The sequence below is a fragment of the Pongo abelii genome, chromosome 10, assembly GCF_028885655.2.
Source record: "Pongo abelii isolate AG06213 chromosome 10, NHGRI_mPonAbe1-v2.0_pri, whole genome shotgun sequence".
Lineage (NCBI taxonomy): Eukaryota > Metazoa > Chordata > Mammalia > Primates > Hominidae > Pongo > Pongo abelii.
In genome coordinates this window covers 102,190,841-102,218,128 of record NC_071995.2, presented here as the reverse complement: position 1 = coordinate 102,218,128, position 27,288 = coordinate 102,190,841, and the positions used below count along the sequence as shown (strand labels likewise).

The 27,288-nt window shown below is 39.8% G+C and overlaps 1 protein-coding gene and 1 long non-coding RNA gene across 4 annotated transcripts in view; one reads left to right on the top strand and one right to left on the bottom strand.

Moving 5' to 3' along the window:
- Positions 1–7,254: 7,254 nt before the first annotated feature.
- Positions 7,255–27,288, bottom strand: part of LOC103892120 (uncharacterized) — a 31,053-nt gene continuing 11,019 nt past the window's right edge. Inside the window, exons 4-5 of one of the 2 annotated variants that reach the window (XR_008512105.1) lie at positions 22,049–22,193; positions 7,255–7,542 (exon numbers count right to left, since the gene is read on the bottom strand). This is a non-coding gene — a long non-coding RNA (uncharacterized LOC103892120). The remainder of the gene's footprint in view (positions 7,543–22,048; positions 22,194–27,288) is intronic. The other variant, XR_008512104.1, reaches the window with a different exon arrangement.
- C10H12orf42 (chromosome 10 C12orf42 homolog) overlaps positions 9,443–27,288 on the top strand; it is a 267,817-nt gene continuing 249,971 nt past the window's right edge. The window contains exons 1-2 of one of the 2 annotated variants that reach the window (XM_054527569.1): positions 9,443–9,470; positions 10,043–10,143. In XM_054527569.1, the coding sequence (XP_054383544.1) occupies positions 10,141–10,143 (3 nt within the window). In that variant the 5' untranslated portion in view covers positions 9,443–9,470; positions 10,043–10,140. Of the gene's footprint in view, positions 9,471–9,637; positions 9,874–10,042; positions 10,144–27,288 lie in introns of those variants that run through there. The other variant, XM_054527570.1, reaches the window with a different exon arrangement.

The following is a 27,288-nucleotide window of genomic DNA, read 5'->3' as shown; positions in this document are numbered from 1 at the left end:
ACAGGAGAATTTTCCAAAGCTTCCTGGGTGATTTCACTTGCATTGGACTGTTGCTTGAGGAGAAATTGATTATGATTGTGTGAAACCAGTGAGACTTTGATATTTATCTGTTACAGCAGCTGTGTTACCTTAAAAAATATACCAGGGACATAAATTGGATGCTTCTTTCTGATTCTTTTCTTTCTAAAGGATGTAGATAAAAATCTGGGGCTTGGAACAGTCTTGATTTCAGGGGAAATAATAAAATGAGCCCATACTAGCATTCCCTAAATAATGTTTTATTAAATACAATTTAGTTACGGAAAATGCTGTAGGGGTAGTGGGGAAGAATTCTCTTGCCAGATAATTTGGGACACCTGTCTGTCATGGCCCTTTCTCATGGATTGGCCATGCTTGTTAGTCCATTGAAAGTTCTGAGAAGTCCTTTAAAACAACGCAACCAAATGAAACAAAAAACAGTTCAACTTTGCTTAAGGCAGTATTTCCCAAGCTTTTGAGACTAAGGGACGCTTTCTGTTTTTGCAAATTTATATTGGCAAACTCCAGATTCTGTGTTCTATCAGCGTCTCTAAGGGAAGTACCATGTTAGACTTTAGCAGGTAGATTATTTCATTTTTCAGTTGCTAGAAGTGGAGGTTAGCCTGCCAGTGGCCACAGAGACCCGTACATAGAGTTTATCAATTAGTTGCATTAAAAAATGCCTATAACACACATGGCATTCTTTAAAAATTGTTTGAATAGGTGTGTTAATTAATTTTGTTTTTGTTAGGCTCTTTTGATTGCTATAAACAGGGATTCTTCACATTATTTTAAATCCCTGTCCCCTCTCCCTAAAATATGCCTGCAATTAACAAGTAAAGTGCTCAAACTGGTACCTAGCACACAATAGGTATTCAGTCACCCTTAACTATTACTCTACAGTTAAAATATGCAAATGTAACAGACAGCAGCTACACAGACCTCTACCCTGAGTCCACCGTAGCTCAGAAGTAGGTCTGGATTTTCCCCTGTCCTGGTTTGTCTCAGTTTTGCTGATCTATGTGTCCATGCTGGGTGAAATGTCACTTTCCTTATTGTGGTCTATATTCCTTTTGCAGATTGTTGTAATTTCTGTCTCATTTCAAGTGGTTTTTAATCAGCAATATTCCATGGGCAGTGTGCTCCCTCCAGTTTCCTCCTTGTGCTGTGGACAGTCACATAAGACTGGGTGCGGCTGTCCACTCCCCAGGACTGCTGTTTGCTCTCTCACTGCCTCCTCTTCGCGCCTTCCTTGATCAGCACTCACCTCCTTTGCCCCTGCGATTTGTCCTCAGTGGCGACAATGTGAGAGGTTATAGTTTCCTCTTGGGTGAGAGGAGGAATTTTCTGATTGGAATCTGAAGAGACTTTTCCCATATTGGAACAGGAAAAAATGGGAAAATGTTGGAAGTTCCTGGGTAACAATGTGGAATATACTCTTTGGCTGTAGGATTCTGTTACTTGTTAGTGTTTCACTGCTCTTTTCTCTATGTCATGCTTGTCACTGAGTTTTTAGTCCTTGATCAGTTTGGGTAATAGCATGGTTCATGTGTGCTTTGAGAAGGATTCAAGAAAGAGGAGTCATCACCTTCATCATCATCACCATCACATCATGGCAGACTCATACATAGCTTTTATCATGTGCCCAGCACTCTTCTGATCTTTAACTGATAACTTATTTAATCTTTTAAATAAATGTCACCAAATCTTCATATTGATTTAATACATTTAAATTTTAACACATTGAATATTGACCATAAGCCTAATGCACAAGTATTCCTATTATTTATAACTTGCAGATGAGAAGACTGAGACAAAGAAAGGAAGAGTAACTAATTACATAAGTATTACTACTATTCCCATTTTTCAGGTGAGAAGACTGAGGCAAAAAGACCATGAGTAACTTGTCCGAGGTCACAAAGCTAGGGAGTGGTGGGTAAGGATTTGAATCCAGGCAATGTGGATCCAGAGGCTGATGCTGAGACATCCACTTGACTTGCTTTGGTCTTTCATGAACCTTGAACAAGGTCTTCCCGAACTTTGTGAGATGGCCAATGGGATTAGAGTTCATTCTTATGAAGTAGAACAAGCTTAGCTGTTTACATCGTATCTTTTACTTGCAGGAGAAAAAAGACTAGAAATTGCAAATCTGAGGTCAATTTTCTGGTTAAAAAAGTTTTTTTAAAAAAATTCTTTTGCCAGCTTTTGACCAACTGAAGAAGAAAAAGATCTCAAAACAGCAGCTAGGTATAGATCTTTCTTGAATAGCTATCTAGATAATTGAAAAAGTTGCTTCATAGTTTCAACAGATCCAACAACTCCTAGAATTTTTCCAACAGAAAGTGGTGCTTTGGGAAGTGACAATTTTAGAAAAGAGATAACAATAGTAAGTCCCTAAAAACTTTCAGTAGGATAAATCAGTGAGAACCATTTGGAAAGGCCTCCATGGACCCCTCCATGACTAATGGGGGACCTTGATAAAATTGATTCTGGCCAAGGTGGAGCAAGCAGAACTAACAAAACAAGCTTTCAAAATATCCGTTTATGATTTCTAGTAGTTAAAAAAATGCTCTCCCAGTGGGAGAGAGAGGTGTTTCTGCTGCACCCTGTGGATTTCTTGCTGAGTAGGCACTTTTAATGAAATCCAGTTTTATTCTACAAATAGCTTGGTGTTAGATTCAGCTGAGCATTCCTTTTGTCTATTCATTGGGCAGAATTCTTGGCACCTGAAACATCTTGGCTAGAGGACAAAACACTTTTTATCTCTTCTTTACATCTTATTGTAACATTCAACCAATCCAATGGCCATTTATATTCCAAATATTGAAATTATTAAAAAGGAATTATCTTCCTCCTCCTCTTCCTTGTTTGATGTCTTTTTTATACTGATCATCTGAGCAGTATTGCAATTCTTTTTTCTTTGTCCTTCTCTTCTTCCTGGTTGGGTAAGACAAAGGACTTAACAAGCTAAACTGAGAGTAGTCTATAGTTTTCTATCATGTTTTGAAATAACTCCTGCTTAAAAAAAGTTTCAAGTGAAAATCTAGAATAATATATTATTTGGCTTGATTTATAAAGGTAGCTATGCTAAATATTCTCTTTATTTCGATTGTGTAGACATAGGTCATGTCCGATGGGATGACTTTTTTCTTGGTTGTCATCACACACTAAGTTTTACTTGTCTGCTTATTTACTCAAAAAACATTTATGGAATGCCATTCATTATGCTGTACTCTGAGGGCATAGAGATAGTTAAGCCATATTGCCTTGTGCATTATAGCTTCCAGCATACTTTCATACTTATTATATCATTAAACTTAAATATTACTATGCCTTTGTGAAATAGACTGAGCAAAGGGTATTATCTTGATTTGGCAGATGTGAAAATTGAGGCATAGAGAAATTGAGCCGTTTATTCAGCGTTGATAAGTGAGTATGTGATTGAACTAGTAATAGATGATGAGTAATCTTACTCTAGTCTTATGCTTTGCCTGCTGTGGCAGCCACCATTCTGATATTTGATACCTAAGCTAATGAATGGATTAACTGTGGTTCATTGAGTTCACTCATTAAAACACTTACCTGAGCTGGGGGCTCTTTGTTGTCACACTGAGACATGGCCATGGCCACAGAAGCTCTGAAGAGTGAATATAAACGCCACAGCTGAGATTTACACAACCACAGGCTTACTTGGACCACAACCAAATTCTCAAAGTTCCATTATATGGATTTGTCATCTCTGGCGTAACATAACGTGGACATATTGGATCACTCAAGGCTTCTCATTATATGTAAAAGACTTGGCCATGCTGTAGAAACTGGGATGACACCAGCTCTACAGAGCAGATGGTAACACACACACCTGCCCGCCACATCTCTGCCTTAGTGACCTGTCAAGATCTGGAATGCTCTTCCCCTAAACAGCCTTCATTTTCTTCAAGCCCTTATTCAAATCCAACCTCTCAAAGAGACCTGCCCAGACTACGCTACTGAAAACCTCAACATGCATCCCTCCCTGCTCACGGCTCCAGCTTCCCAGTATCCTGATCTTTTTTTTCCCTTGGTACATATCACTTTCTAAGTGACCATACAATTCACTTGTGTTTTATGTTTATTGTTTGTTGTCTACCTCCCTAGTTAGAATATATGCTCATTAAGAGCAGGGATTTTTGTCTGTTAACCGATATATCCAGATACCTGGAAGACTGCTGGAGATACAGTAGGCACTCACTACAAATGATTCAAAGAATAACTCATGGAAGTGAAAATTTCCTAGCTGCATAAATAAGCAGATTATATAATTCTGGTAAAATACCACCATCCTCAAAAAAGCATTTATCTAAACATATGCTGCTTTTTTCTTTCAATTCCCTGAGCTGCTTATAAAATCAGTTCTTTCTGCTCCTGCCATTCAGTCCTGCCATAGTATCTTCTTCTAAATGCACCATTCTAAAATCTCCTTGTTTCTTGGTGAGTTTTTTTTTCACATCTTATTCTATTGGGTTATTATTTTGATATCTGGGAAGTCAAATTCTTGTAACTTGTGTTCAGCATTTTTCTACATCTTACAAATGAAATTATTTTCACCCGTAAAGTCCTCTTACCTTTCCATACATGGTATGTGTTGATTCAGAAAATGGTTAGTTCAATATACATGATAGGTCTGGCTCCAGTTCTGCCTTGAACTATTGGCCCTGACCTTGAGCAAGCCCCTTAGCTTGTATGATAAAACAAGTGAGTTGGACAACATAAGCTTCACTCTGCCTTTCCACATTTACAGGATTATAAAATACTCTTTTCATCCTTCCCATGCTAAGGGGGTTTCTCCCCCTCTGAATTTCTTTAAGCTTTGAGCATTTGATGGTTGGTTTGAATGCTGGGTACATCATCGAGGAATATAGTTGTTATTTTCTCCCCCAGGGAATCAGAAATTGCTTCAATCCCCCAAATTTCTTTCTCAAAAAACACATAGAAACATTCTAGGATTTGGAGATAGAAGGAGTAGTTGGGGTATATTCAAGGTAAGATTTATTGTTATGGTGGTATTTTGCCCAAAGCACTTCATCAGCCTGCAGAGACAGAGATCAGGTTGAACCACATGAAATAGTTACTCTTTTAGATAAAAAATGGACTAACTCTAGCAACTTCATATGGTTTACCCTAACACATACCTGTTTAGCACTGTTCATGATTACAAAAATATTCTAAACGTTTAGAATATTTTTAGAAAATCTTCTAAACTTTTAAAATATCTTTAGAATCTTCATAGAGAGGCACTCTTTCAGTCCATTGCCATTTCTTGGGGACTGAATTTTTTAGGAGGGTTATTATTGTGAGAATCAGATACTGGGGTTCAAGAGACTGTCAGTTTCAGTTGAAATGTTTCTGCCTCTAGGTAGGATGTACACAGAGCCAGTGTGCTGCCTCTGTGTAATGCTTCCCATCCTTCAGAGAGGGCCAGATGGGCCAATGAATATATGTCCATGCCTTCATTTGGCTGTGGCACCCTCTCTGGTTCCTCTGCTTCGTGCTTTGAGAGGAGAAATAAACGCACCCGGTTGTTAGTAGGAACTGACAGGACAATAGGGTTTCCTGCACACTCATCAGATACTGGTCTTTTCAGGAGTCAGCCTTCCAAGCAGGGGATGTGTCCAAACACGTGTCTCCCTGCCCTCATGGCCCTTTCCTTTTCCTTTGTTAGTTTAAATCTTTCCACACAGCAAACTTTCTTTTCTGGTGATTTTTGTTTTTCCTTTTTGTGGAGACCAGTCAGCAGGTCCGGCTCTAAGCAAAATTGTAAAGTAGGCAAAGTTTCTCTTCAGCTCCCTGCACAACTTCCCTTTCAGCATCTTCCCTCCCCTATTCATTCAGTTGTTCAATCAATCAACATGTACTGGGGGCTCACCATACCCAGGACACTTTTCCGTTTAGGATGTTATTTCATAGAGGGCAGAGATTAATGATTTGGTATTTACATAGTCATAGTGAACATTTATCCATCCAATTGCTCAAGAGTGATCTATTTTTCTCACCACCAATATCAGAAATTCCTACTGATTTTACCTTCAATAGGTAGAATCCTATCATGAATCCAACCACTTCTCTACATCCCTGCCACTCCCCCCTTGGTCTAAGCCATCATCTGTTGCTTATATTATTGCGGTAGCATCCTACTTGACCTGCCTGCTTCCACTTTGCCTCCTAAAATTCATTCTGCAAACAGTCATCAGAATTATCTTTAAAGATACATGTCAGATCAAGTGTTTCCAGCTTAAAACTCTCCCATGGCTTGGAATCAAGCACCAACTCCTTGTCTGTGGTTTTTGGTCTTATCTAACCTGAATCTTCTCTCTGGCTTCATCCTGAAACAGTTTATAAGCTACTCTGCTAGACCCACCCTGCCTTTATTCTGTGTCTTTCACACGCAGAGTTAATTCTCATTTTGGGCATTTTCACTAGCTGTTCCCTATGCCTGGAATGCTCTTCCTTCTGATTGTTGCATGACTGATTCTTCCTTCCTTGGTATCAGTTATCATTTAAGTGTCACCTCATGGACAAGTCACCCCTGATTACTCAAGCTGATGTGGTCATTAAGCTGCTGCATTGCACCTCTCCATTTTCTCCTCATAGTACATATTCTATGTGATAGAATGTAATGGTATCTTGTTACTGTCGATCTTCCCTAATGGAAGTGTAAGGTCCATGAGAGCAACTTTCCATAGCATTTCTCCAGTGCTTAGAACAGTGCCTGCTCCACAGCAGCCAATCAACACATTGTTGTTGGGTGAATTTAGAAGTAATTGTCATGTGCTCTTCACTTTCCATCTATTTTACTATTTAATCTTCTCAAATCTTCTATGGGGAACCTACTGCTAAAAGAAAAACCTTAGACAAATTAAATTTAACAGTTTAATTGATTCACGAATTGGGCAGTCTCCCAAACCAAAGTAGGTTCAGATCAATTTCATGCTGCTGCATGATCAAAAAACATTTATGGATAGAAAAAGGAAAGTGATGTATAGAAGACAGAAGTGAGGCACAGAAACAGCTGAAGTGGTTACAGCTGGGCATTTGCCTTATCTGAACATGGTTTAAGCAGTTGGCTCCCTTCAATTGGTTAAAACTTAAAGATTGGCATAAGAGTAGATCACACATCTAGTCAGGTTATAGTTCACTCTGTACGAAGAAACCTTTAGGCCAAATTAAAAATATATAGGGAGGCAGCTTTAGGCTTCATTTAATTTAACAATATTATTATTATCTTTGTTTTACAAATCAGAAAACCGGGGTAAGTAGAGATCTCTAAGCAGGCTGGCTACATAACTTGGGCCCAGTGCAAAATGAAAAGGTGAGCTGTGTAACCTTGGACAGGTCACGTAACTGTAAAGATCCTTGGAGTCTTCAACTCAAGTCCATTATAGTTTTGACTTCTTAAGATTGTAGCTTTTCTGAGTCTTTGTGGAGAAAATTTCTTTCCTTTTTTCATTTTTCTTTTGTTTCTCTCTTTCTTCGAGGACCATTAACCTAAGAAAATATAATTTAAGGATACGTAAGTCAAAAAGCAATTCATTTTCTTTTCTATTTCTATTGTGGTAAAATATATACAACACAGATTTTACTATTTTAACTATTTGTAAGTGTACAGTTTGATGGCATTAAAAACATTCACATTGTTGTGCAACTATTGCCACCATCCATCTCCAGATTTTTTTCACCTTTCCAAACTGAAATTCTGTACTCATTAAACAGTAAGTCCTTCTTCTCCCTTCCCCCAGATGCTGGCGACCACCATTCCACTTTCTGTGTCTATGAATTTGACTATTTGAGGTACTGCATGTAAGTGGAATCATATGATAGATGGGATTTTATGTTCTTTTATTTCGCTTAGTAGAATGTCTTTTTAGTTTTGTGAATAATGCTAGAACACTGGTGTACAAATATCTCATTACATTTCTGTTTTCAATTATTTTGGGTATATACCTGGAAAATGGAATTGCTGGATCACATGGTAAGGCTATGTTTTGATTTTTGAGGAACCACTGTACTGTTTTCCACAGTGGCTACACCATTTTACATTCTCACCAACAGTGCACAAGCGTTCCAATTTCTCCACATCCTTGCCAACATTTGGTATTTTGAAAGTAACCATCCTAATGGATGTGAAGTGGTATTTCACTGTGGTTTTGATTTGCATTTCCCTAATGATCAATGATACTGAACATCTTTTTAGGTGCTTATTGTATATCTTCTTCAGCAAAATGTCTAAAAAAATCCTTTGCCCATTTTTTAATCTGGTTGTTTTTTGTTATGGGAATTCTTTATGTATTCTGTGAATTAATCCCTCATCAGGCATATGATTTACAAATATTTTCTCCCATTGTGTGGGTTGCTTTTTCACTCTGCTGACAGTGTTCCGTGTTGCACAAAAGTATTTAATTTTGATGAAGTACAATTTATTTTTACTTTTGTTGCCTCTGCTTTTGGCATTGTATTCAAGAAATCATTGCCAAATCTAATGTCACAAGACTTTTCTGCTATGTTTTTCCTAAGTTTTATAGTTTTAGCTCATACATTTTATTACTTTGGTATTTTTTTGTGTGTCTTTACTGTAGAAAAAAGTTCCACTAAAGCAATTTCTTAAAGAACAGACAATATTACATTTTATTAAATTAAATACATAAAACATTTCAGTTTAATATGGCTAACAATTACAATAGCAAAAAAATTGAAGGATCAAGAGGGTAAAAAGAGTAAAAAAATGAGGGAGGAAGACAGAACAGTAGAAACTGTGGGAAGGAAAAACAAGAAAAAAACGCTCTCTGGTAGCTGAAAAAGCAAAAATCTGATTAATCGATCCTACTCTTAAAGAATACACCTACTTCAAGGTCCAGGCGCAGTGACTCATGCTTGTAATCCCAGCACTTTGGGAGGCCGAGGTGGGTGGATCACCTGAGGTCAGGAGTTTGAGACTAGCCTGGCTAACATGATGAGACCCTGTATCTACTGAAAAACTAGCCAGGTGTGGTGGTACGTGCCTGTAGTCCAGCCACTTGGGAGGCTGAGGCAGGAGAATTGCTTGAATCCGGGAGGTGGAGGTTGCAGTGAGCCGAGATGGCGCTACTGCACTCCAGCCTGGACGACAGAGCAAGACTCTGTCTCAAAAAACAAAACAAAACAAAACAAACAAAACAAAAAACCACTGATTTCAAGCATTTACTGTAATACCTTGCATATTTTAATGATTATCTAAATTTTGTATGTATATAGTTTATTGAAAAAATATAATGGGAAAAAGCACTTACTTCATGCTTTGGGAAACAGATTAGGCAGAAAACAAAAGTTAAAAAAAGATGAAGTGTCTTTGAGTAACGGCTGATTTTGCTCTTAAAGGCGTACGAGCCACCACCCCTAATAGTCCACACCCCAGGGGATTGTGCAGTCCAAAAAGGAAGGTCAATAGACTTTAGGAAAAATAAACACAAAAGTTATATTTTCTTCCTCGTCTTGTAGTTTTAGTAAAATTAAACCAAGGGATTCTATCGGCAGGCACAACAATCTTTTTTTTTTTTTTTTTTTTTGCGGGGTTGCGGGTGAGGGAGGGAGTCTCGCTCTGTAGCCCAGGCTGGAGTGCAGTGGTGCGATCTCGGCTCACTGCAACCTCCACCTCCCGGGTTCAAGCGATTCTCCTGCCTCAGCCTCCCGACTAGCTGGGACTACAGGCGTGTGCCACCACGCCCCGCTAATTTTTAATATCTTTAGTAGAGACGGGGTTTCACCGTGTTAGCCAGGATGGTCTCCATCTCCTGACTTCGTGATCCGCCTGCCTCTGCTTCCCAAAGTGAACAATTTCTTGAAGTGAGAGCCCACAAACAAAAACCATGGGTGTGGCTGGGGGGTGCAGAAATCGCGCTGCAGATGCCTCATTCCCTGTCCTCTCTCACTTCCCTTTCTGCCCAGGAGGAGTTAGCAGGAGACTGACTACCATGTGCCTGATTTTAAATGTGTTGTTTTTCTTTCTCTGTAGCGGGACAGGTGCCTCCTGGAACCACAGAGGGCAATGGCCCGTCGAAGGGCACTTCACCCTCAGGAGGGAAGGGGGCCAGAACGCAACCGCTTTTTAAAATGGTAAGGTTGTCAGGGAAAAGGTGGACGGTGATTCTGTTCCTGCAGAATTAGTCGAAAGCATGAATCCTGATTTGGTGAGCCTGGGGTTGGCTGACGTTCTGGAAGGCGGCGCTGCGTGTGAACTGAAAAAGCCCATCTGAAAAGCAGGCGCCCTTAGTTACACTTGGCACAAGGGCGGGCTTCCCTCAGAGAACCAGGAAACCTCCAGTGCTGGAGCGGGGACCAGAGGTCACTATGGCAGCATCTGTCCTTAACAGTGACCTCGTGTGGTGGCAAGGGGCAATGACAGCACTCCACTCCGTTTTTCTCCCAGCCTGAGCAGGGGAGCTGTATTGAAACCCCTTTCGGACTGTACAATCCCTTGAGGTTTGTCAGCTTTCCAAAGGTGGGGTGGGGTGTACTTGTCTAGAAAGAGGTACTGAATTTCTTGTCAAATAAGGTTCATGGGGCCTAGGGAGGTGATTTAAGACAATAAACAATTGCCTCTGGTTTGTGGAGCAGTTCATGCCAGTTACATTTTAGTAGCGTAAAGAGGGCATTCTGAACTTTGCACTTGGGTCCCCTCCTGTCACCTTCCAAGAGAGTTTTCAGTTACACATGGGAAATGTGGCTTTGGGTCTTTGATTGTCTACGCTTGTGTGTCTCTCTGGTTGCTAATACATGGCATCTCTAGGGTCCAGAAAGTTCATTTTATCCAGGGTGAGCCAACCAATTTGTTTTGGGTAGTGAAACAATAATTTCCTCCCCACAGTCCATGCCAGTAAGATAGGAGGAGGAGCAAGCGTGGAGGAAAAGAGGGTTTGAGAGGCAAAAGAAGGAGGGAAGGAGGAGAGAGGTGAGGGGAAACATCACAGAGCTGAAAAGGGAGATGCCTTCTTCGGCTGAAGTGAGGGCAAAGGAAGCAACATAGCTCTGGTTCATCTGCATAGTAATAACCATAAGTATTTCTATAGTTGTGTTAAGTGTCATGCATATTCTCAGCACTTACATAAATTGCCTCATCCATCTTCAACAATCCTATGAGGTAGGTACTATTATTATTCCTCATTTATCTATGGACAAATGGAGGCACAAAGATACGACATGCCTAAGGACAAGAGCTGTAGTTTGGGGTTCAAATCTAGGTTCTTTGGCTGCAGATTCTGAACCCTTAATCTTTCCTTTTGCTGCCTCTTTGCCATCAACAGAATTGGGAGGAGAGGAGGGTAGAGTTCATTGGTGGCTGACAATAATGATATAACTCAGACAATTTTAGTAGCAAGAGAGAGAATACCCAAGTCACTGGCATAAACCAAAAGGGAATTTATTGATTCACACAAATGAAAAATTCAGAGATAGGTCTGTCTTCAGGCATGGCTTGACTCAGGCTTTGAATGATGTCCTCAGTATCTGTGTCTCAGCTCTGCTTCTTCCGGGTTGGCTCCATGCTCAGGCTACTCAATAGCCCTCAGGATTTAAGGGACACTTCCTCCCTTCACCCAATCAATGGGAAAAGAGAGTTTGCAATTCTTGGGAAAATAATCCCTAGTAAACGTATTGTCATGCAATGATTATTTTCCCCAGAATCTCCAGCAAACCTATCTTCATGCATTATTGGCTCTGATTAAGTTTAATGGCCATCTATGGCACAGACTAACTCACTGTTTACCAAATCAAGTTATCCTTCCTTCTGCAGAAGCTAGACCGCATTTCCCAACCTCCCTTGCAGTTAGATTTGGCCATGTGACAGAATTCTGGCTAATAAACGTAAGCAGAAGTGACATGATCCTGATGCTTTTTTTCCTTTCTGGCTGACTGGAGGGAAGATGACTCCCAGGGCATACTTGGAACCACAACCACATGTTTAAGATGGGTGGATCAACCTAATAGAAGGAGTCTGGGTCCCAGAATCACTGCATGGAACAGGGTCATTCAATTGGGATCCATTCATATGAACAAGAAATAAACACCTATGATAATAAAGCCATGAAGATTATGGTGTTTTTCTTGTAAAATAGATTACCAATGTGACTAGAGGGATGGGATATATGAAAACCAATTGGGATCCATCTCTGCGACTGGAAAGGAGTAATTAGCCAAATCACACAGCTGAGAATGGCAAAGGGGCTGATTATCAGACAAAATTTAAGTTACTAATATGAGAAGGTGAGAGAGTTGCTAGGAAGTCAATGACAAATTATTAGGGCAAGTCATGAAGCCAGGAGTCAAACTGCAGACTTAGGCAAAGACATCATCAGGTATTGACTTTACTGCCCAGTAGTCATCTGGGACAGCTGGTCTACCCCTTCTTTGAGGACTTTGAGGACTTATTCCAGTTGCTTATTCATCTGGTCTTGCTCAAGGCCCCCTGTGTACTGGGCAATGTGTTAAACTCTGTGGGTGGATACAGAGATCAAAGGGGGATGGCCAGGCATTCACATTTGAACTAGGAACTTTGGCAGAAGTTTCAGCAGACAATTATGTTCTAATAATATAGTCCAACCCAAACCCTAACCAAATCTGAACTCCAGCTTTTTTCTTGTTTTTGTTCTTTGCTCATTGATTGACCTCTCTGAATGTAGAGGTCCACTTTTTAAAATTATACTCTGTAGAGTTAAGCAGGATTGGGATCAGATGTATCTGTTTCCTTTGCTACAACTGGAGACAAATGTACTATTTTAGAGTCTTTGACTACGGTCTGTCCCCTTTGCTCTCTACTCTTCATATTATCTCAATATAAAGTTCAATGTATTTTCTGCAATTACTAGCTTCCTCTCTCCCTCTCCTGCTTGAATAAGGCAGAGCATGCAACACTTGGAGCCGACTATCAGGAATTCAGTTACCATTGTGTCTGATTTACAAGTGATATTTATGCCCTATTCATTCCCAACAATGGCTCAAAGAATTCCCCAGGACAATAATAGAGCTGACACATCAGTATGAAGTGGTCGTGACTTCATGAAGACCCGGATAGGTCAGGACCAATGATAAATCAGCTGTTTCCTGCCTAGTCATTTATTTAATTTGTGAATTTTTTAAAACAAATAGTTACTGATGACCTACTATGTGCCAGATGCTGTTTTAGGCCTGTTTCTTTCTTCCTAGCCTAGGGCTCGAGAACCTTTCTCTATAAACAGTAAGAGAGTAAATATTTCAGGCTTTGTATGTCATAAGTCTTTTTTGCAATGACTTAGCTCTGTAACTGTAATGCAAAAACAGCTTCAATAAAACTTTATTTACAAAAATAGAGAGTGGGCAGGATTTGCCCTCTAGGTGCTAGTTTGTCTATCTCTGGTCTATCTTATTACTAACCATACTCCATCTCCATTCCTTGTAAGGTTTCATCTTCCTTTTCCTCTCAAAATTTCAGAACAGAGAATTCCATTAGTTAATCAAATGGGTCAAATCAATTCAGTTCTGATTCCAAAGGCTCTGTAGTTTGTTTCTTGTTCAATAATAATAACAACAACAATAATAATAGCTGACAATTATATATCATTTATCGTGTGCCAATCACTGCTCTAATCACACTTTCCAAATAGCAACTTATTTTCTCTGACTTGGTACAGAAAGGCAAAGAGGAAGTTTAGGTAATAGTGATACATACAATTGTTTTGGGCTATTGTTTTTCAGTATCACATATACTTACCAGGAGCCATGTTGAGTGTTGTCCATTTATTATCTTACACAGCCTTCCAGTAGCAGTTTGAGGAAGGTATGATTTTAATATCCTTTTTATGACTTAGAAAATAGAGGCTCAAAGTGGCTTAATAACTTTCTCAAATAGCAGGTGTGAAGTCAGGACTTGTTTCTGTCTCCAAAGTTTATACTCTTATTTGCTATAATGACTTGTCTGGAATAGAGGAGAATTAATAAAATCCACCAGAGGGTAATGTGGGTGTTACTATGATTATATTTTATTTTTAAATTAAAACAAATTTCCTTTAATGGTTCAAGCTTCTCAGAGGGCAGAACACGAGATGTTTGTGTCTCTGGGGCTTTGGCATTATGATGACTGTCATTTACAAGCACAGTGCCTGAGAGGCCTCATTAAATCAACAGTACAATGGCACGCGTTGAAACCTAAGTGCAGCTGCCTCGCGGAGGAATGCCGCCTGTAGGATGCAGAGCCTGGCGTTTATCAGGCTGAGGTGGGGTGGCTCTGGGCAGAGGGCACACGCTGCTGCTCCACCCTGGAATGTAGTCCCGCGGCCGGCCGACAGCTGACAGCCTCCCCGCTTGCCTGTGAAGGGGTGGTCTTACCCATAGATTATATCTTGAAAGCTGCCTCTTTTCGTGTCTTTTTGTTGTGTGGCTCAAAAGAGTCGCTCAGCTGGCGCAATTGCTGTCAACAAAAGGAAGCTCTATTTGAACAGAAGCAGGGCAGGCTGCCTTGGGAGGCGTAAGGGCGCCCTCCTCAACGTGGATGTTGAGTATGAATTCTCCTGGATTTTGCAAATGAGGGTTGTAGTGGGTCATACGCATGTTTTGAGGAAATCCCTGGCCTTGAATAAGCAAATCGTTTTGTGAACGCATTGCCTTTCTGGTGGAGCATGTATTTAGTGCTACATGGAATGGCAGGGGACTTCTTTCATCTCAATTTAAAGTGCTATAAACATAAGTCGGCCCCAAATGACTTTCTTCTACATGCTATAGCAAACATTATCAGTGAAATAGTGGATTTTATAATTTTTAGGTTTTAGAAAACCTGAGTTTTAGACTCAATTCTGTCCCAAAAAACTGTATAATCTTGAATTGATCTTTTCAGTTACTTAAGTCCCAGCTCCTTTATCTGTTAAATAATGAGGCTGATAGAGATGACTTAAATTTTCCTCCTTGTTCTAAATTTTATGCTTAAGCTGCTTTTAAAAAACTATTTTGTTTTAGATTCAAGGGGTACATGTAAAGGTTTGTTACATGGATATATTGTGTAATGGTGAAATTTGAGCTTCTGGTGAATCCATCACCCAAACAGTCAACATTGTACCCAAAAGGTAATTTTTCAGTCCTTCTCTTCCTTCCTCCTTCCTCCCTTTTGGGGTCCCTAGTTTCTATTATTTTCATTCTTATGTTTATGTATACTCAATGTTTAGCTTCCACTTATAAGTGAGAACATGTGGTATTTGATTTTCTGTTTCTTAGTTATTTCACTTAGGATAATAGCCTCCAGCTCTATCTATGTTGCTGCAAAGGACATGATTTCATTCTTTTTCATGGTTGCATAGTATTCTAGTACACACACCACATTTTCTTTATCCGTTGATGGACACTTAGATTGATTCCATGACTGCTATTATGAATACTATTATGATACACATAGAAGCACAGATACCTTTTTGATATAACAATTTCTTTTCCTTTTGGTAGATACCCAGTAGTGGGATTGCTTGGTCAAATTGTAGTTTTATTTTTAGTTCTTTGAGAAATCTCTATACTGTTTTCCACAGGGGTTGTACTAATTTACATTTCCACCAATAGTGTATAAGCATTCCCTTTTCTCTGCATTCTAACATCTGTTATTTTTTGACTTTTATTAATAGTCATTCTGATTGGTGTGAGATGGCATCTCATTGTGGTTTTAATTAGCATTTCTTATGATTAGTGATGTTGAACATTTTTCCATGCCAGCAAGGCCTCTTACATGTCTTTTTTAGATAAGTGTCTGTTCATGTCCTTTGCCTACTGTTTAATGAGGTGGTTTTTTTTTTCTTGTTGATTTGTTTGAGTTCCTTATAGATTCAGAATATTAGTCCTTTGTTGGATGTATAGTTTGCAAATATTGTCTCCCATTCTGTAGATTGTCTGTTTACTCTGTTGATTGTTTCTTCAGCTGTGGTGAAGCTCGTTTAGGTCCCATTCGTCTATTTTTGTTTTGTTGCATTTGCTTTTGAGGCCTTAGTCATAAATTATTTGGCGAGAGGGGTGCATTCAGGGGTGGAGCAGTAGCTTGTGCCCTCTGCCCAGAGCCACCCCAGCTCAGCCTGATAAAGGGCAGGCTCTGCATCCTAGAGGTAGCATTCCTCCGTAAAGCAGCTGCACTTACGTTTTAAACGCTGACCAATGTCTAGAAGAGTTTTTCCTAGGTTTTCTTCTAGGGTTTTTATAGTTTCAGGTATTATATTAATTCTTTAATCTATCTTGAGTTAATTTTTGTATGTGGTGAGAGATAGGAATCTAGTTTCACTCTTTTGCAAATAGCTAGCCAGTTTTCCGGGCATTGTTTATTGAATAGGGTGGTGTCCTTTCCACATTTTTTATTTTTGCTGACTTTGTTGAAAATTAGTTGGTTGTAGGTACGTGGTTTTATTTCTAGGTTCTCTATTCTGTTCCATTGGTCTATTTTTGCACCAGTACCATGCTGTTTTGGTTACTATAGCCTTGTAGTATAGTTTGAAGTCAGGTAATATGATGCTAGCTTTGTTCTTTTGCTTAGGATTGCATCCGCTATTTGGGCTGTTTTTTGGTTCATATGAGTCATAGAACTGTTTTTTCTAATTTTGTGAAAAATGATGTTGGTAATTTGATAGGAATTGCATTGATTCGGTATATTGCTTTAGGCAATATGGTTATTTTTAAATGATATTGACTCTTCCAATACAAGAGCATGGAATGTTTTTTCATTTGTTTGTGTCATCTATAATTTCTTTCATCAGTGTTTTGTCATTCTCCTTGTAGAAGTCTTTTAATTCTTTGTTTAAATATATTCCTAGGTATTTTTTGTATGTGGCTATTATAAATGGGATTGAGTTCTTGCTTTGATTCTCTTCCTGAATGTTGCTGATATATAGAAATGCAACTGATTTTTGTATGTTCATTTTATATACTGAAACTTCACTGAACTTGTTTATCAAGTTTAGGAGTATTTTGGAGGACACTTGTGGCTTTTCTAGGTATAAGATCATGTCATCAGTGAACATAGATAACTTTACTTCCTTTTTTCCAATTGGATGCATTTTATTTCTTTCTCTTGCCTGATTGTTCTGGCTGAGACTTCCAGTAGTGTGTTGAAGAGGAGTGGTGAGAGTGGACATCCTTGTCTTGTTCCAGTTCTTAGAGGGAATGCTTCCAGCTTTTACCCATTCAGTATGATGTTTGCTGTAGGTTTGTCATATATGGCTCTTATTATTTTGAGGTATGTCTCTTCAATGCCTAGTTTTTTGAGGGTTTTCATCATGAATGGATGTTGAATTTTATCAAATGCTTTTTTCTTCATTTATTAAGATAATCATATGGTTTTTGTTCTAAATTCTGTTTATGTGGTAAGTCATATTTATTGATTTGTGTATGTTGAATCATCCTTGCATTCCTGGAATAAAATCTATTTGATTGTAATAGATTATCTTTTTGATGTGCTATTGGATTCAGTTTGCTAGTATTTTGTTAAGGATCTTTGGATCTATGTTTATCAGGGATATTTGCCTGTAGTTTTCTTTTTTAGTTGTGTCCTTGCCAGATTTTGGTATCAGGATAATATGGATTTCATAGAATGAGTTTGGGAGGAATTCTTTTTCCTTGATTTTTTGGAATAGTTTCAGTGAGATTGGTACCAGCGCCTAGTATGTCTGATAAAATTCAGTTGTGAATTTGTCTGGTCCTCATTTTTTTTATTGGTAGATTTTTAAATTACTGATCCAATTTCATTACTCATTATTGGTCTGTTCAGGATTTCCATTTTTCCTGGTTCAATCTTGGAAGGTTGTATGTTTCCAGAAATTATCTAGTTTCTCCAGTTTTTCTACTTTGTGTGCATAGAGATGTTCATAGTAGTCCCTAATGATATTTTGCATTTCTGTGGTATCAGTTGTAATGTCACCTTTATCATTTATGATTGTGTTTTTTTTTAATCCTCTCTCTCTCCCTCTCTCTCCTTTTTTTGGTTAATCTATCCAGTGTTCTATCAACTTTGTTAATCCTTTCAAAGAGCCAACTTTTCATTTTGTTGATCCTTTGTATGATTTTTTTCATCTTAATTTTATTTAGTTCTGCTTTGGCGTTTGTTCGTTTCTTTTCTTCTGCTGGCTTTGGGTTTAGTTTGTTCTTGTTTCTCTAGTTCCTTTAGGTGAAATGTTAGGTTGTTAATTTGAGATCTTTATATCTTTTTGATGTAGGCATTTAATGCTATAAACTTTGCCCTTAACACTGCTTTTGCTCTATCCCAGAGGTTTTTGTATGTTGTGACTCTGTTTTCATTTATTTCAAAAAAATTTTTAGAATTCTGCCTTTATATTATTGTTTACCCAGAAGTCATTCAGGAACAAATTATTTAGTTTCCATGTACTTTTGTGGTTTGGAGATTTTCTGTTGGTATCAATTTCTAATTTTATTCCACTGTGGTTTGAGAAGATATTCGATATAATTTTGAATTTTTTGAATGTATTGAGACTTGCTTTATGGTCAAGCATATGGTCAATTGTAGAGAATGTTCCATGCAAAAGTGAGAAAAATATATATCCTGCAGTCATTCAGTGGAATGTTTTATAGATATCTGTATTAGGTCATTTGGTCAAGAGTCTAGTGTTTGCTGATTTTCTGTATCGATGATCTGTTTGGTGCTGTCAGTGGGGTGCTGAAGTCTCCCACTATTATTGTGTGGCTATTTATCCCTTTTTCCTAGGTCTAGTAGTATTTGTTTTATAAATTTGGGTACTTCGGTGTTGGGTGTGTATATATTCAGGATAGTTAAATCTTGTTGAATTGAGTCCCTTATTATTATATAATGTCCTTCTTTGTTTTTTGTTATTGGTTGGTATCTTTTTTATCTGATGTAAGAATATCAACTCCTGCTCTTTTTTGTTTTTCATTTGTGTGATACAACTTTTTCTATCCGTTTACTTTGAGCCTGTGGGTGTCTTTACCTGATAAGTGGGTCTCTTGTAGACAGAAGGTGATTGCTCATTTTTAAAAACAAATTTACCAATCTATATATTTTAAGTAGAGCATTTAGGCCATTTATATTTGAGGTTAATATTGATATGTGAGTTTTTTTCCTCTCATAATGTTATTAACTAGTTGCTTTGTAGTCTCAGTTTTGTAATTGCTCTATAAGATCTATGAACGTTGTACTTATGTGTGCTTTTATGAGTATTTTCCTTTTGTTTTCATGTTTAGACCTCCTTTGAGCATTTCTTGTAGTTGGTCTAGTGGTGATGAATTCCTTTAGTGTTTGCTTGTCTTGGAAAGACTTTATTTGTCTTTCATTCATGAAGCTAAGTTTGGCAGGATATAAAATTCTTGGCTGGCATTTTTTGTTTCCTTCTTTAAAAGGCTAAAAATAATCGCTTCTTGGTTGTAAAGCTTCTGCTGAGATGTCTGCTGTTAGTGTGATGGGATGTCCTTTATAGGTGATTTGACACTTCTTTCTAGCTGCCTTTAAGATATTTTCTTTAGTGCTGACCTTGGATAGTCTGACAACTCTACACCTTGTTGATTTTTTTTTTTTTTTTGTATAGTATCTTCCAGGTGTTCTTTGAATTCCTTGTATCTGGATGTCTACATTTCTAGCAAGATCCATAAAATTTTCCTAAATTATTCCCTCAAATGTGTGTGCCAAATTGCTTACTTTTTCTTCTTCTTTCTCAGTAATGTCTACATGTAGTAGATTTGGTTGCTTTAAGTAATCCTAAATATCTCAAAGACTTTGTTCATTTTAAAAAATTATTTTATCTTTATTTTTGTCTGAGTGGGTTAATTTGAAGGACCATTCTTCAAGCTCTGAAATTCTTTCTTCTTCTTGGTCTAGTCTATTGTTAAAGTTTTCAACTGTATTTTGAAATTCCATTAGTGAGTTTTTCTTTCCCAGAAGCTCTGTGTGAGTTTAAAATCTGTCTGTCTGTCCATCTATCTATCTATCTATCTATCTATCTTGTTCTTCATATCCTGAATTGTTTACCTGGTTTATTGGTTTTGGTTTTCAACTTTGTCTTGGATCTCACTGAGCTCCTTACTATCCATATTTCAAATTCTTTATCATTTGAGAATTGTCATTTCAGTTAGGGTCCATTGCTAAAGAGTTAGTGCGATCCTTTGGAGGTATGAAAACACTTTTTTTTGGTACTGCTAGAGTTTTTATGCTGATTCTTTCTCATCTGAATGGGCTGTCACTTCTTGTTTTTGAGTTTGCTGTCATTTAGATGGGACTTTTAAATTTTTAATTCTTTTTTCCCTTGAGGATATAACTGTGGTGTATGTTGTGTATGATCATTTGAATTTATTTCTGGGTGTTTTGGGGACCCAACATTCTGTATGTGTTCCTTGGTTATGGATAGCTTTAGGGCAGTGGCTTTCTCAAATGCTGCTTGTTATAGGAATGCACTGGACAAATAAGCAACACACTATCTACTGTGGGACTGGGAGTGTCTAAGGAAGCTTATCTTATGCACTAGCATTGTGTCCTTTGGACAGCAGGTTTATAATTTGGTGGTGAGGTTCAATCTCCAGTTCAGTAGGTGGTGCTTGAGAGTAAGAGCTTCCTTGCCCTTGGGTAGCCCAAGGATGAGTGGAGACACGCACCCTGGGGGGTGGTAGGGGGAGTTCCTGTTGAGATACACTGAGGTCTCAGGGGTGTACTGGCTCCTCATCCTGGTTAGGCAGGAATGTGATCCATTTTCCTATCATGCCCTTGTTGCAGGGCTTGTGACCTTTAGTATATATAGACATTTTGTGTTAGTCTGTTCTTGCACTGCTGTAAAGAAATATCTGAGACTGGGTAATTTATAAGAAATGAGGTTTAATTTGTTCACAGTTCTACAGGCTGTACAGGAAGCATAGAGGCATCTACTTCTGGAGAGGCCTCAGAAAGCTTCCACTCATGGTAGAAGGCAAAAAGGGAAGATGCACATCACATGGCCAGAATAGGAGCAAGAGTGTGAGAGAGGGAGGTGCCACACACCTACAAACAGTCAGATCTCACAAGAACTCACTCACTGTCATGAGGACAGAACCAAGCAGATGGTGCTAAACCATTCATGAGAAATCCACCCCTATGATCCAGTCACCTCCTACCAGGTTTCATCTCCAATAATGGGGATTACAATTCAACATGAGATTTGAGTTGGGACTAATACACAAACTATATCTATATCTTTTGGCTCCTGAATGCTGTGCAACAGAGGTCTGCAAAATGCCCTTCTGGCAGCTGCCATTGAAATAGCCTCAAGGCAGAGCCTCTTTTTCTAATCCAGAGCAAGACAACTCTGTGGCTTGTCTGCCGTCTGTTGTTGGTATGCTGCTCTGTGTAGGGAGTGGGAGATGAGCCTCTTTCTTCGTGCAAGTCTGAGCAGCAATGAGCTCACTTTCAGTGGGGGTGCAGTCACCAAGAAAAAACATTAAGCAGGCTGTCTCCAAGTGTGGTTGCACCAGCCCCCAGTGGGGAAAGACTCTGCTGTGTTCCCAACAGTGATTGGGGGGAGAAGGAGATAACCTCCTCTCCATTTCCATTCCCAGACACTGGTGTCATCCCCTTCAGAGATGAGCACTGCACCTGTGTTTCTTTTGTTCCAAGGGGCATTTTGGCAGGTTGTGTTGCCCCCTCCCCTGGGGTGACTTTTGCCAATGGCTTGATCTCCAGGGATCCCACAGCTCCTTACGGACCTGCTGGTCCTCTGTGGTTGCCAAAGTCAGAGTATATTCTGGGGTATATCTGTGGGGGTTGTGGTGATGTGGTGACGCAAGGGCTGAGGTTCCTTGAGCAGGGCAGTGGCCCACCATGGGTGCATAATCAGTATGGCACCTGCTGTCTCAGTGTGGGTCTGAGGGGAGTGTGAGCACGACTGCCCAAGCTGGTCACTTGGTGGTCTATCCCCAGGAAGATCGAAAATTGCCACTGACAACATTGCCTAGACCTGCAAGGGCAAAGGGGCTCCCTGACATTTTGGCTGTCAGCAGTTTATCACAGAGGTGAGGGGACTGGAGAAGCACCCCTACCTACCTTTTCCATGGTATTCCAAGTTCCTTGGGGATCAATCTCTGCCCAACTCTTGCTGCTTTCCTTTTCTGTGCCCCAGCTTCTTTCCGTGTGCTCTCCAGCAGGTCCTGGATGTCTTCCCTCAGTTTTTCATGTGGATCATGACCTGCTGGAGGATGATAGCCTTGTGGAGCAGAGGTGAGTCACCCCAATAGTCTCAGCTGAAGCTAGTCTAGATTACCTAACAGTCAGTGGACTCCCAGCTGCATGAGTGAGCTAAGATGAGATAGCAGAATGCCTAGGCCAAACCCTAGCTGAATTCAAATGTCTGAGCAAGAAATGCATATTTTTGTATCACAAAGAGATTTGGAGATATATTTGTTATGCAGTGAAAACTTACTGATACATAAAATCAGGGAATTTCATTTCTGTTCTACCCCTTAAATGCTAGGCTTGTTTATTGTGCAACTGGGACCACCAAAACAATTCTAGATCTTGTCTAGGGTAGACAATGATCAATTGGCTGTAGCATATCATGGTAATTGACAAGGGAACCAGAGGACATCTGGGATTAGTCCAGGATACACATTCCTGGGCTAGACCAGAACCAGATTGACCTTGAGGCAGGAGTCCTGGAGATGCATTTATAGATAATTCACTGCTTTGCTGGACACAACTACCCATGAAGACTTACTTGTTCAAGGAACCTGAAGAGCATAGGGATACCCATCATCAGCACAAACTTGGTATACTAGAAGCCAGGGATTGACTGCTGACTCTTAAAAGAAACTCTCCAGATAGCTTATTCATCAAGCAAATCCAAATTATTTGTTCATTGAAGTAAGGAATCTCACTGCATTGACATATTTTAAGTAGCTTCACAGAAGGGAAGGTGTTGTGTCAGAGGCAATGGTTAAAACGTTTTAGGGGTCTGGTTAATGTGAGTCTTTCAATGTAGGGTCCAAGATGATACAGACACACTCTGATACATAATGGTGTGGGACTGATGATGCCCATAGAGAGGTGAGGTTTGGAAGGGAGTCTGAAAAGTAAGCAGTTATTTCATGAGCCCCACTGAGAATTCTGAGGAAGGGCCTATCCCCCTGATGTGGGCTTGCTGAGTCATCTGTTGTTTGGATAAATGGATTTTCAGAAAGTTCCTGAAACAAACAATGCAGTATTTGGATTTTCATCTTCTTGGCAAGAAATTTCTGAAATGGTAAAATCATGTTGGTGCTGAGTGTGGGACAGTAGGGTCATGTCACTGAAGGCAGTAAGCCATGCTGAGGTAAGGATTTCTGTTCTCTAGAGTCAGCGAAACCTATGTTCTTCCTGTGTGGACTGGGAAGTTGCATGACTGCTCTGCATGGCCCCCTTTCACTGGTAGAATGAGGATAATGATAATTCATTTGGCAAAGTGTTGCTGTGAAGACTGAAGGAAACAGAGCAGGGGATGTGCTAACACAATGGCAGGTATACAGGAAATGATCAATTGATCAGAGTTATTCCCAGATTCCAACTGCCAGAGACTCACACAATTTTAGCAGAAGTTCTGAGGTGTAAGATTTTGGTTATTCCAACCACTAGAATGAGAAAGGGAAGAAAATACAGCAGCCCCAACATGGAACAGACACTCCAGCATCAGTAATTGAGTTTGAAAGGTGTGAGACCCCTGGAAAGTGTAAAAAGGTGGAAATTATAATGATGCATTTATAGCTTTATGGAAAGGAACTTTTAGAATAATACATTGATTTTGCCAGCCGTGACTCAGAAATCCTCCTGCAGCAGAACATATAATCATTACTTGCTTTCAAGCCTACAGAAGGAATGCAGCTGTACTGACCTGCCTTGGATTTCTGACCACCACACTGTAAGGTAATAAATTTGTGTAAGGCACAGATTTGTGGTCATTTGTTTCAGCAGTAATAGGAAATCAAAACAAGAGGAGGCATGATACTTTTTTAAAAGGGAAAGGGGTCTTGAGATCAAAACATTTGAAAAGTCCCAGATCATCTAGTGTAGTAATATCTGCAGAGAGGAGGGAAACAGGATAGTGAGACAAAAAAAGACACACCAGGAGCCAGGTGGCAATGCTGCCTAGGACCTCATCTTCCATTTTTGTAAAGGGTATGGGTGTAGTTCTTTGTCTTTTTGTTTGTTGTTTGCTGTAAGCAGTGCAGCTCTGGAATGGACTGAATGTTTGTGTCCTCCCCAAATTCATATGTTGAAATCCTAACCCTTGATGGGATGGTATTAGGAGGTGGGGTCTTTGGGAGGTGATTAGGTCATGAGGGCGAAGTCCTTATTAATGAGATTGCACCCTTATAAGAAAAGGCCTCAGCGAGTCAGCCTGCTCTCCTTCTGCTGTGTGAGTTTACAATGATAAGTTGGATGTCTGCAACCGAAAGACTGCCCTTACCAGAACCTGATCATACTGGCACCCTGATCTTGGACTTGCAGCCTCTAGAACCGTGAGAAAGGAGTGTTTGTTATTTAAGCTACCCAGTTGATGGTAGTTTGCTATGGCAACCCAAACTAACTAAGGCAAACCCTTTCTTCAAACTGGAAGGAAGCCTAATGTACAAAATCCACAAAGCTGGGGCTTACTCTGGTTCATGTGAGAATGTCAGGAGCTCCTGTCCCCTCTCCACAGCCACTGAAGAGGCTCCTTGGAGCACAGTGTGACGACCCCTGCTTTGGGGTCTTAAGTCACATTAGCATTGTAGTGCCTAATAATTCACCCTGGGGGAGAGAGGATTCCAGAGTGATCAAGCAGGGAGATCTGCTGGGATAGGGCCCGATCCCATGAGGTAAAAGTCTCGATGAAAATGAGGTGAATAAATCAAGAAGTATTTCAGGTAGCAAGTCAGCCAGAATTTGATGTGGATTGAATGATGTGGGTGAGGGAGAAGGATGACTCCCAGTGACCCCTAGATATGCTATTGTGGATGAAGTATGTGGGAACAATGACAGCAGCTAATATTTATTGAGATGGCACCATATGCTGTGTACTTTGTAGGCATGATCTTGCTGAATCCTCAAAGTGACTACGAGACATGCACTCTTTCACCCCCATAAAGATGAGTTATGGACTTTGCGTATGACTAGCAAATAGCTGAGCCAGATTCCAACATGAGGAGTCACACTCCAGGGCCTGTATTCAACCATTGCTTGTCCTGTTGGTGATTGACCACTGAAAGAGATAGTGGCTGTTTCTTCACTACTTTGGGCTCAGTAGGCCACTTTGAGAATTTAATGAAAGCTATGTATCCTTGTACCAGTAAAATGTACACAGAAACTTATACATGAATTTTGCTTATGGTTTCAAGCAGTTCTGAAGTGAATCCAGGGATCCTTACAAATACATTATCCCCAGATTAAGAACTAGAACTTTTGGATAAGTTTTATTATCCTTATTTAATAGATGAAGACACTGAATCCTGCCAAGGTCAATGGATGTGGCCCATGTGTGCCCCACTTGGCTAGCAAGCTGATCTTGCATCCACTGTCTCTTGCCCCATGTGTGCCCCACTTGGCTAGTAAGCATCAGAGCCTGATCTTGCGTCCACTGTCTCTGGCTTCAAGCCTCATTTCCCTTCCTTTCCTCCAAGTTGCTTTTCCCTGAAGGTAATTGGTTCTGTTCCACAAGCATTTAGAAATCCAGAATTGCAATCTTTGCTCTGCACTAATTTGTTTGTGACTTTGGACAAAGCAGTCAACCTTGTAGTTTCCCATCTGTAAAATGGGGACATTAATGACCAGTATATTTAACTCATAGAGTTTGAGAAGTTATAAAGGGCTTTTATTATTTACATACATTTACAGTCTAGCCTGCAGATAAAGTCTACATTTTCTATAAATTACTGCAATATATTCAGGAAATTATCTAAAAACTTCAATTGATTTGAAATGTTTGAGGCATTTTTTCCCCCTAGTGCTTTAACTGTCTTGAGGCAGTGGTATCATACAAGTAATTAAGCAACTTTCAAATATTCAGAGAGATAATCATGGGAATAATAATCAATAACAATTACACTTGCTGTAAGATGTAACATAAAGCTGAGGATCATTCATTTCATTCACTCATTTGCTTATTTATAATTCATTTATTTAATAGATACTCTTGGGCATCAGTGATATGCCAAGCATAATGGTATGTGGTGGTGATGCCAACAGTGAACAACAGTCACAGGTGTCCATTCACCAGTGAAGAGAGAATGTGGACACCTAGTGTCACACACCTGCTTACTCTTCCATTCCCACCTAACCAGCTTTTGTTACACTTCTCGTGTCGAGGTGCTCAGGGATGTCATAGGGCTTTTGAGTCTGCTGTTTTCTCTGCCTTAAACTCTCTTTGGTGCTGTGTCAGGGTCCCTGAGACCATCTTAGGCTTATGATTTGCTAGAACCCACAGGACTCAGAAAAGCTGTCATGCTCATGGTGGAAGTTTCTTACAGTGAAAGGATACAGATTCAAACCAGAAAGGGGAAAAAGCACTTGGGGCAAAGTCCAGGAAAAAACAGGCCCAAGTTTCCAGGTGTCCTCCGCCAGTGGCATCACATGGGCACACTTCATTCTTCCAGCAATAGTGTGTGACTGCCTGAGTAAAGTGCTACCAACTAGGAATCTCCCCTGAGTGAGTGTCCAGAATTTTTAATTGGGGGCCAGTTGCATTGGCATGTAGTACCTGCAGGATTGATGTTGGCTACTCAGACTTCAACTTCCTAGAGCAAGAGCAGGCATTCACCATAAATCACACTGTTAACATAAACTATGTGATCAAACTGGTACTGTGTTGCCCAAGGCTTTGGGCATAGAGATACATTCTTATCAGGCAGGACATTCCAAAGCCTCAGAACTCATCTCCCAGGGTCATTCCTGAAGACAGGCCTTTCCTGAAAATGCGCAGGGTTTGAACAACCCAGGTTTGCTGAGTTAACCTTTGCCTACACAGGCCGCCAGCTCATTGTTTACTTCCTTGGGGATGCCGTCCCTAAGTAGGCCAAAATTTTCTAATTTGACTTCTCATAGGGCTCTGTACATAACACTTCTTACAGTGTCAGCTTTAAAACTGCATGTGTTATTATTTGTTTAACATCAGTCTCTCTCACTAAATTCTTTCCCTAATGTAGGTAGGGTCTGTTTTTGATCACTGTGTACCTCCCACACCTGTCAAGGGTCTGGGCCTGGCCCACAGTAGGGATAACAGGGACTGAGTCTATGTGTTTTTGAATGAGTAAATAAACAAAAACCTGAAACGATTA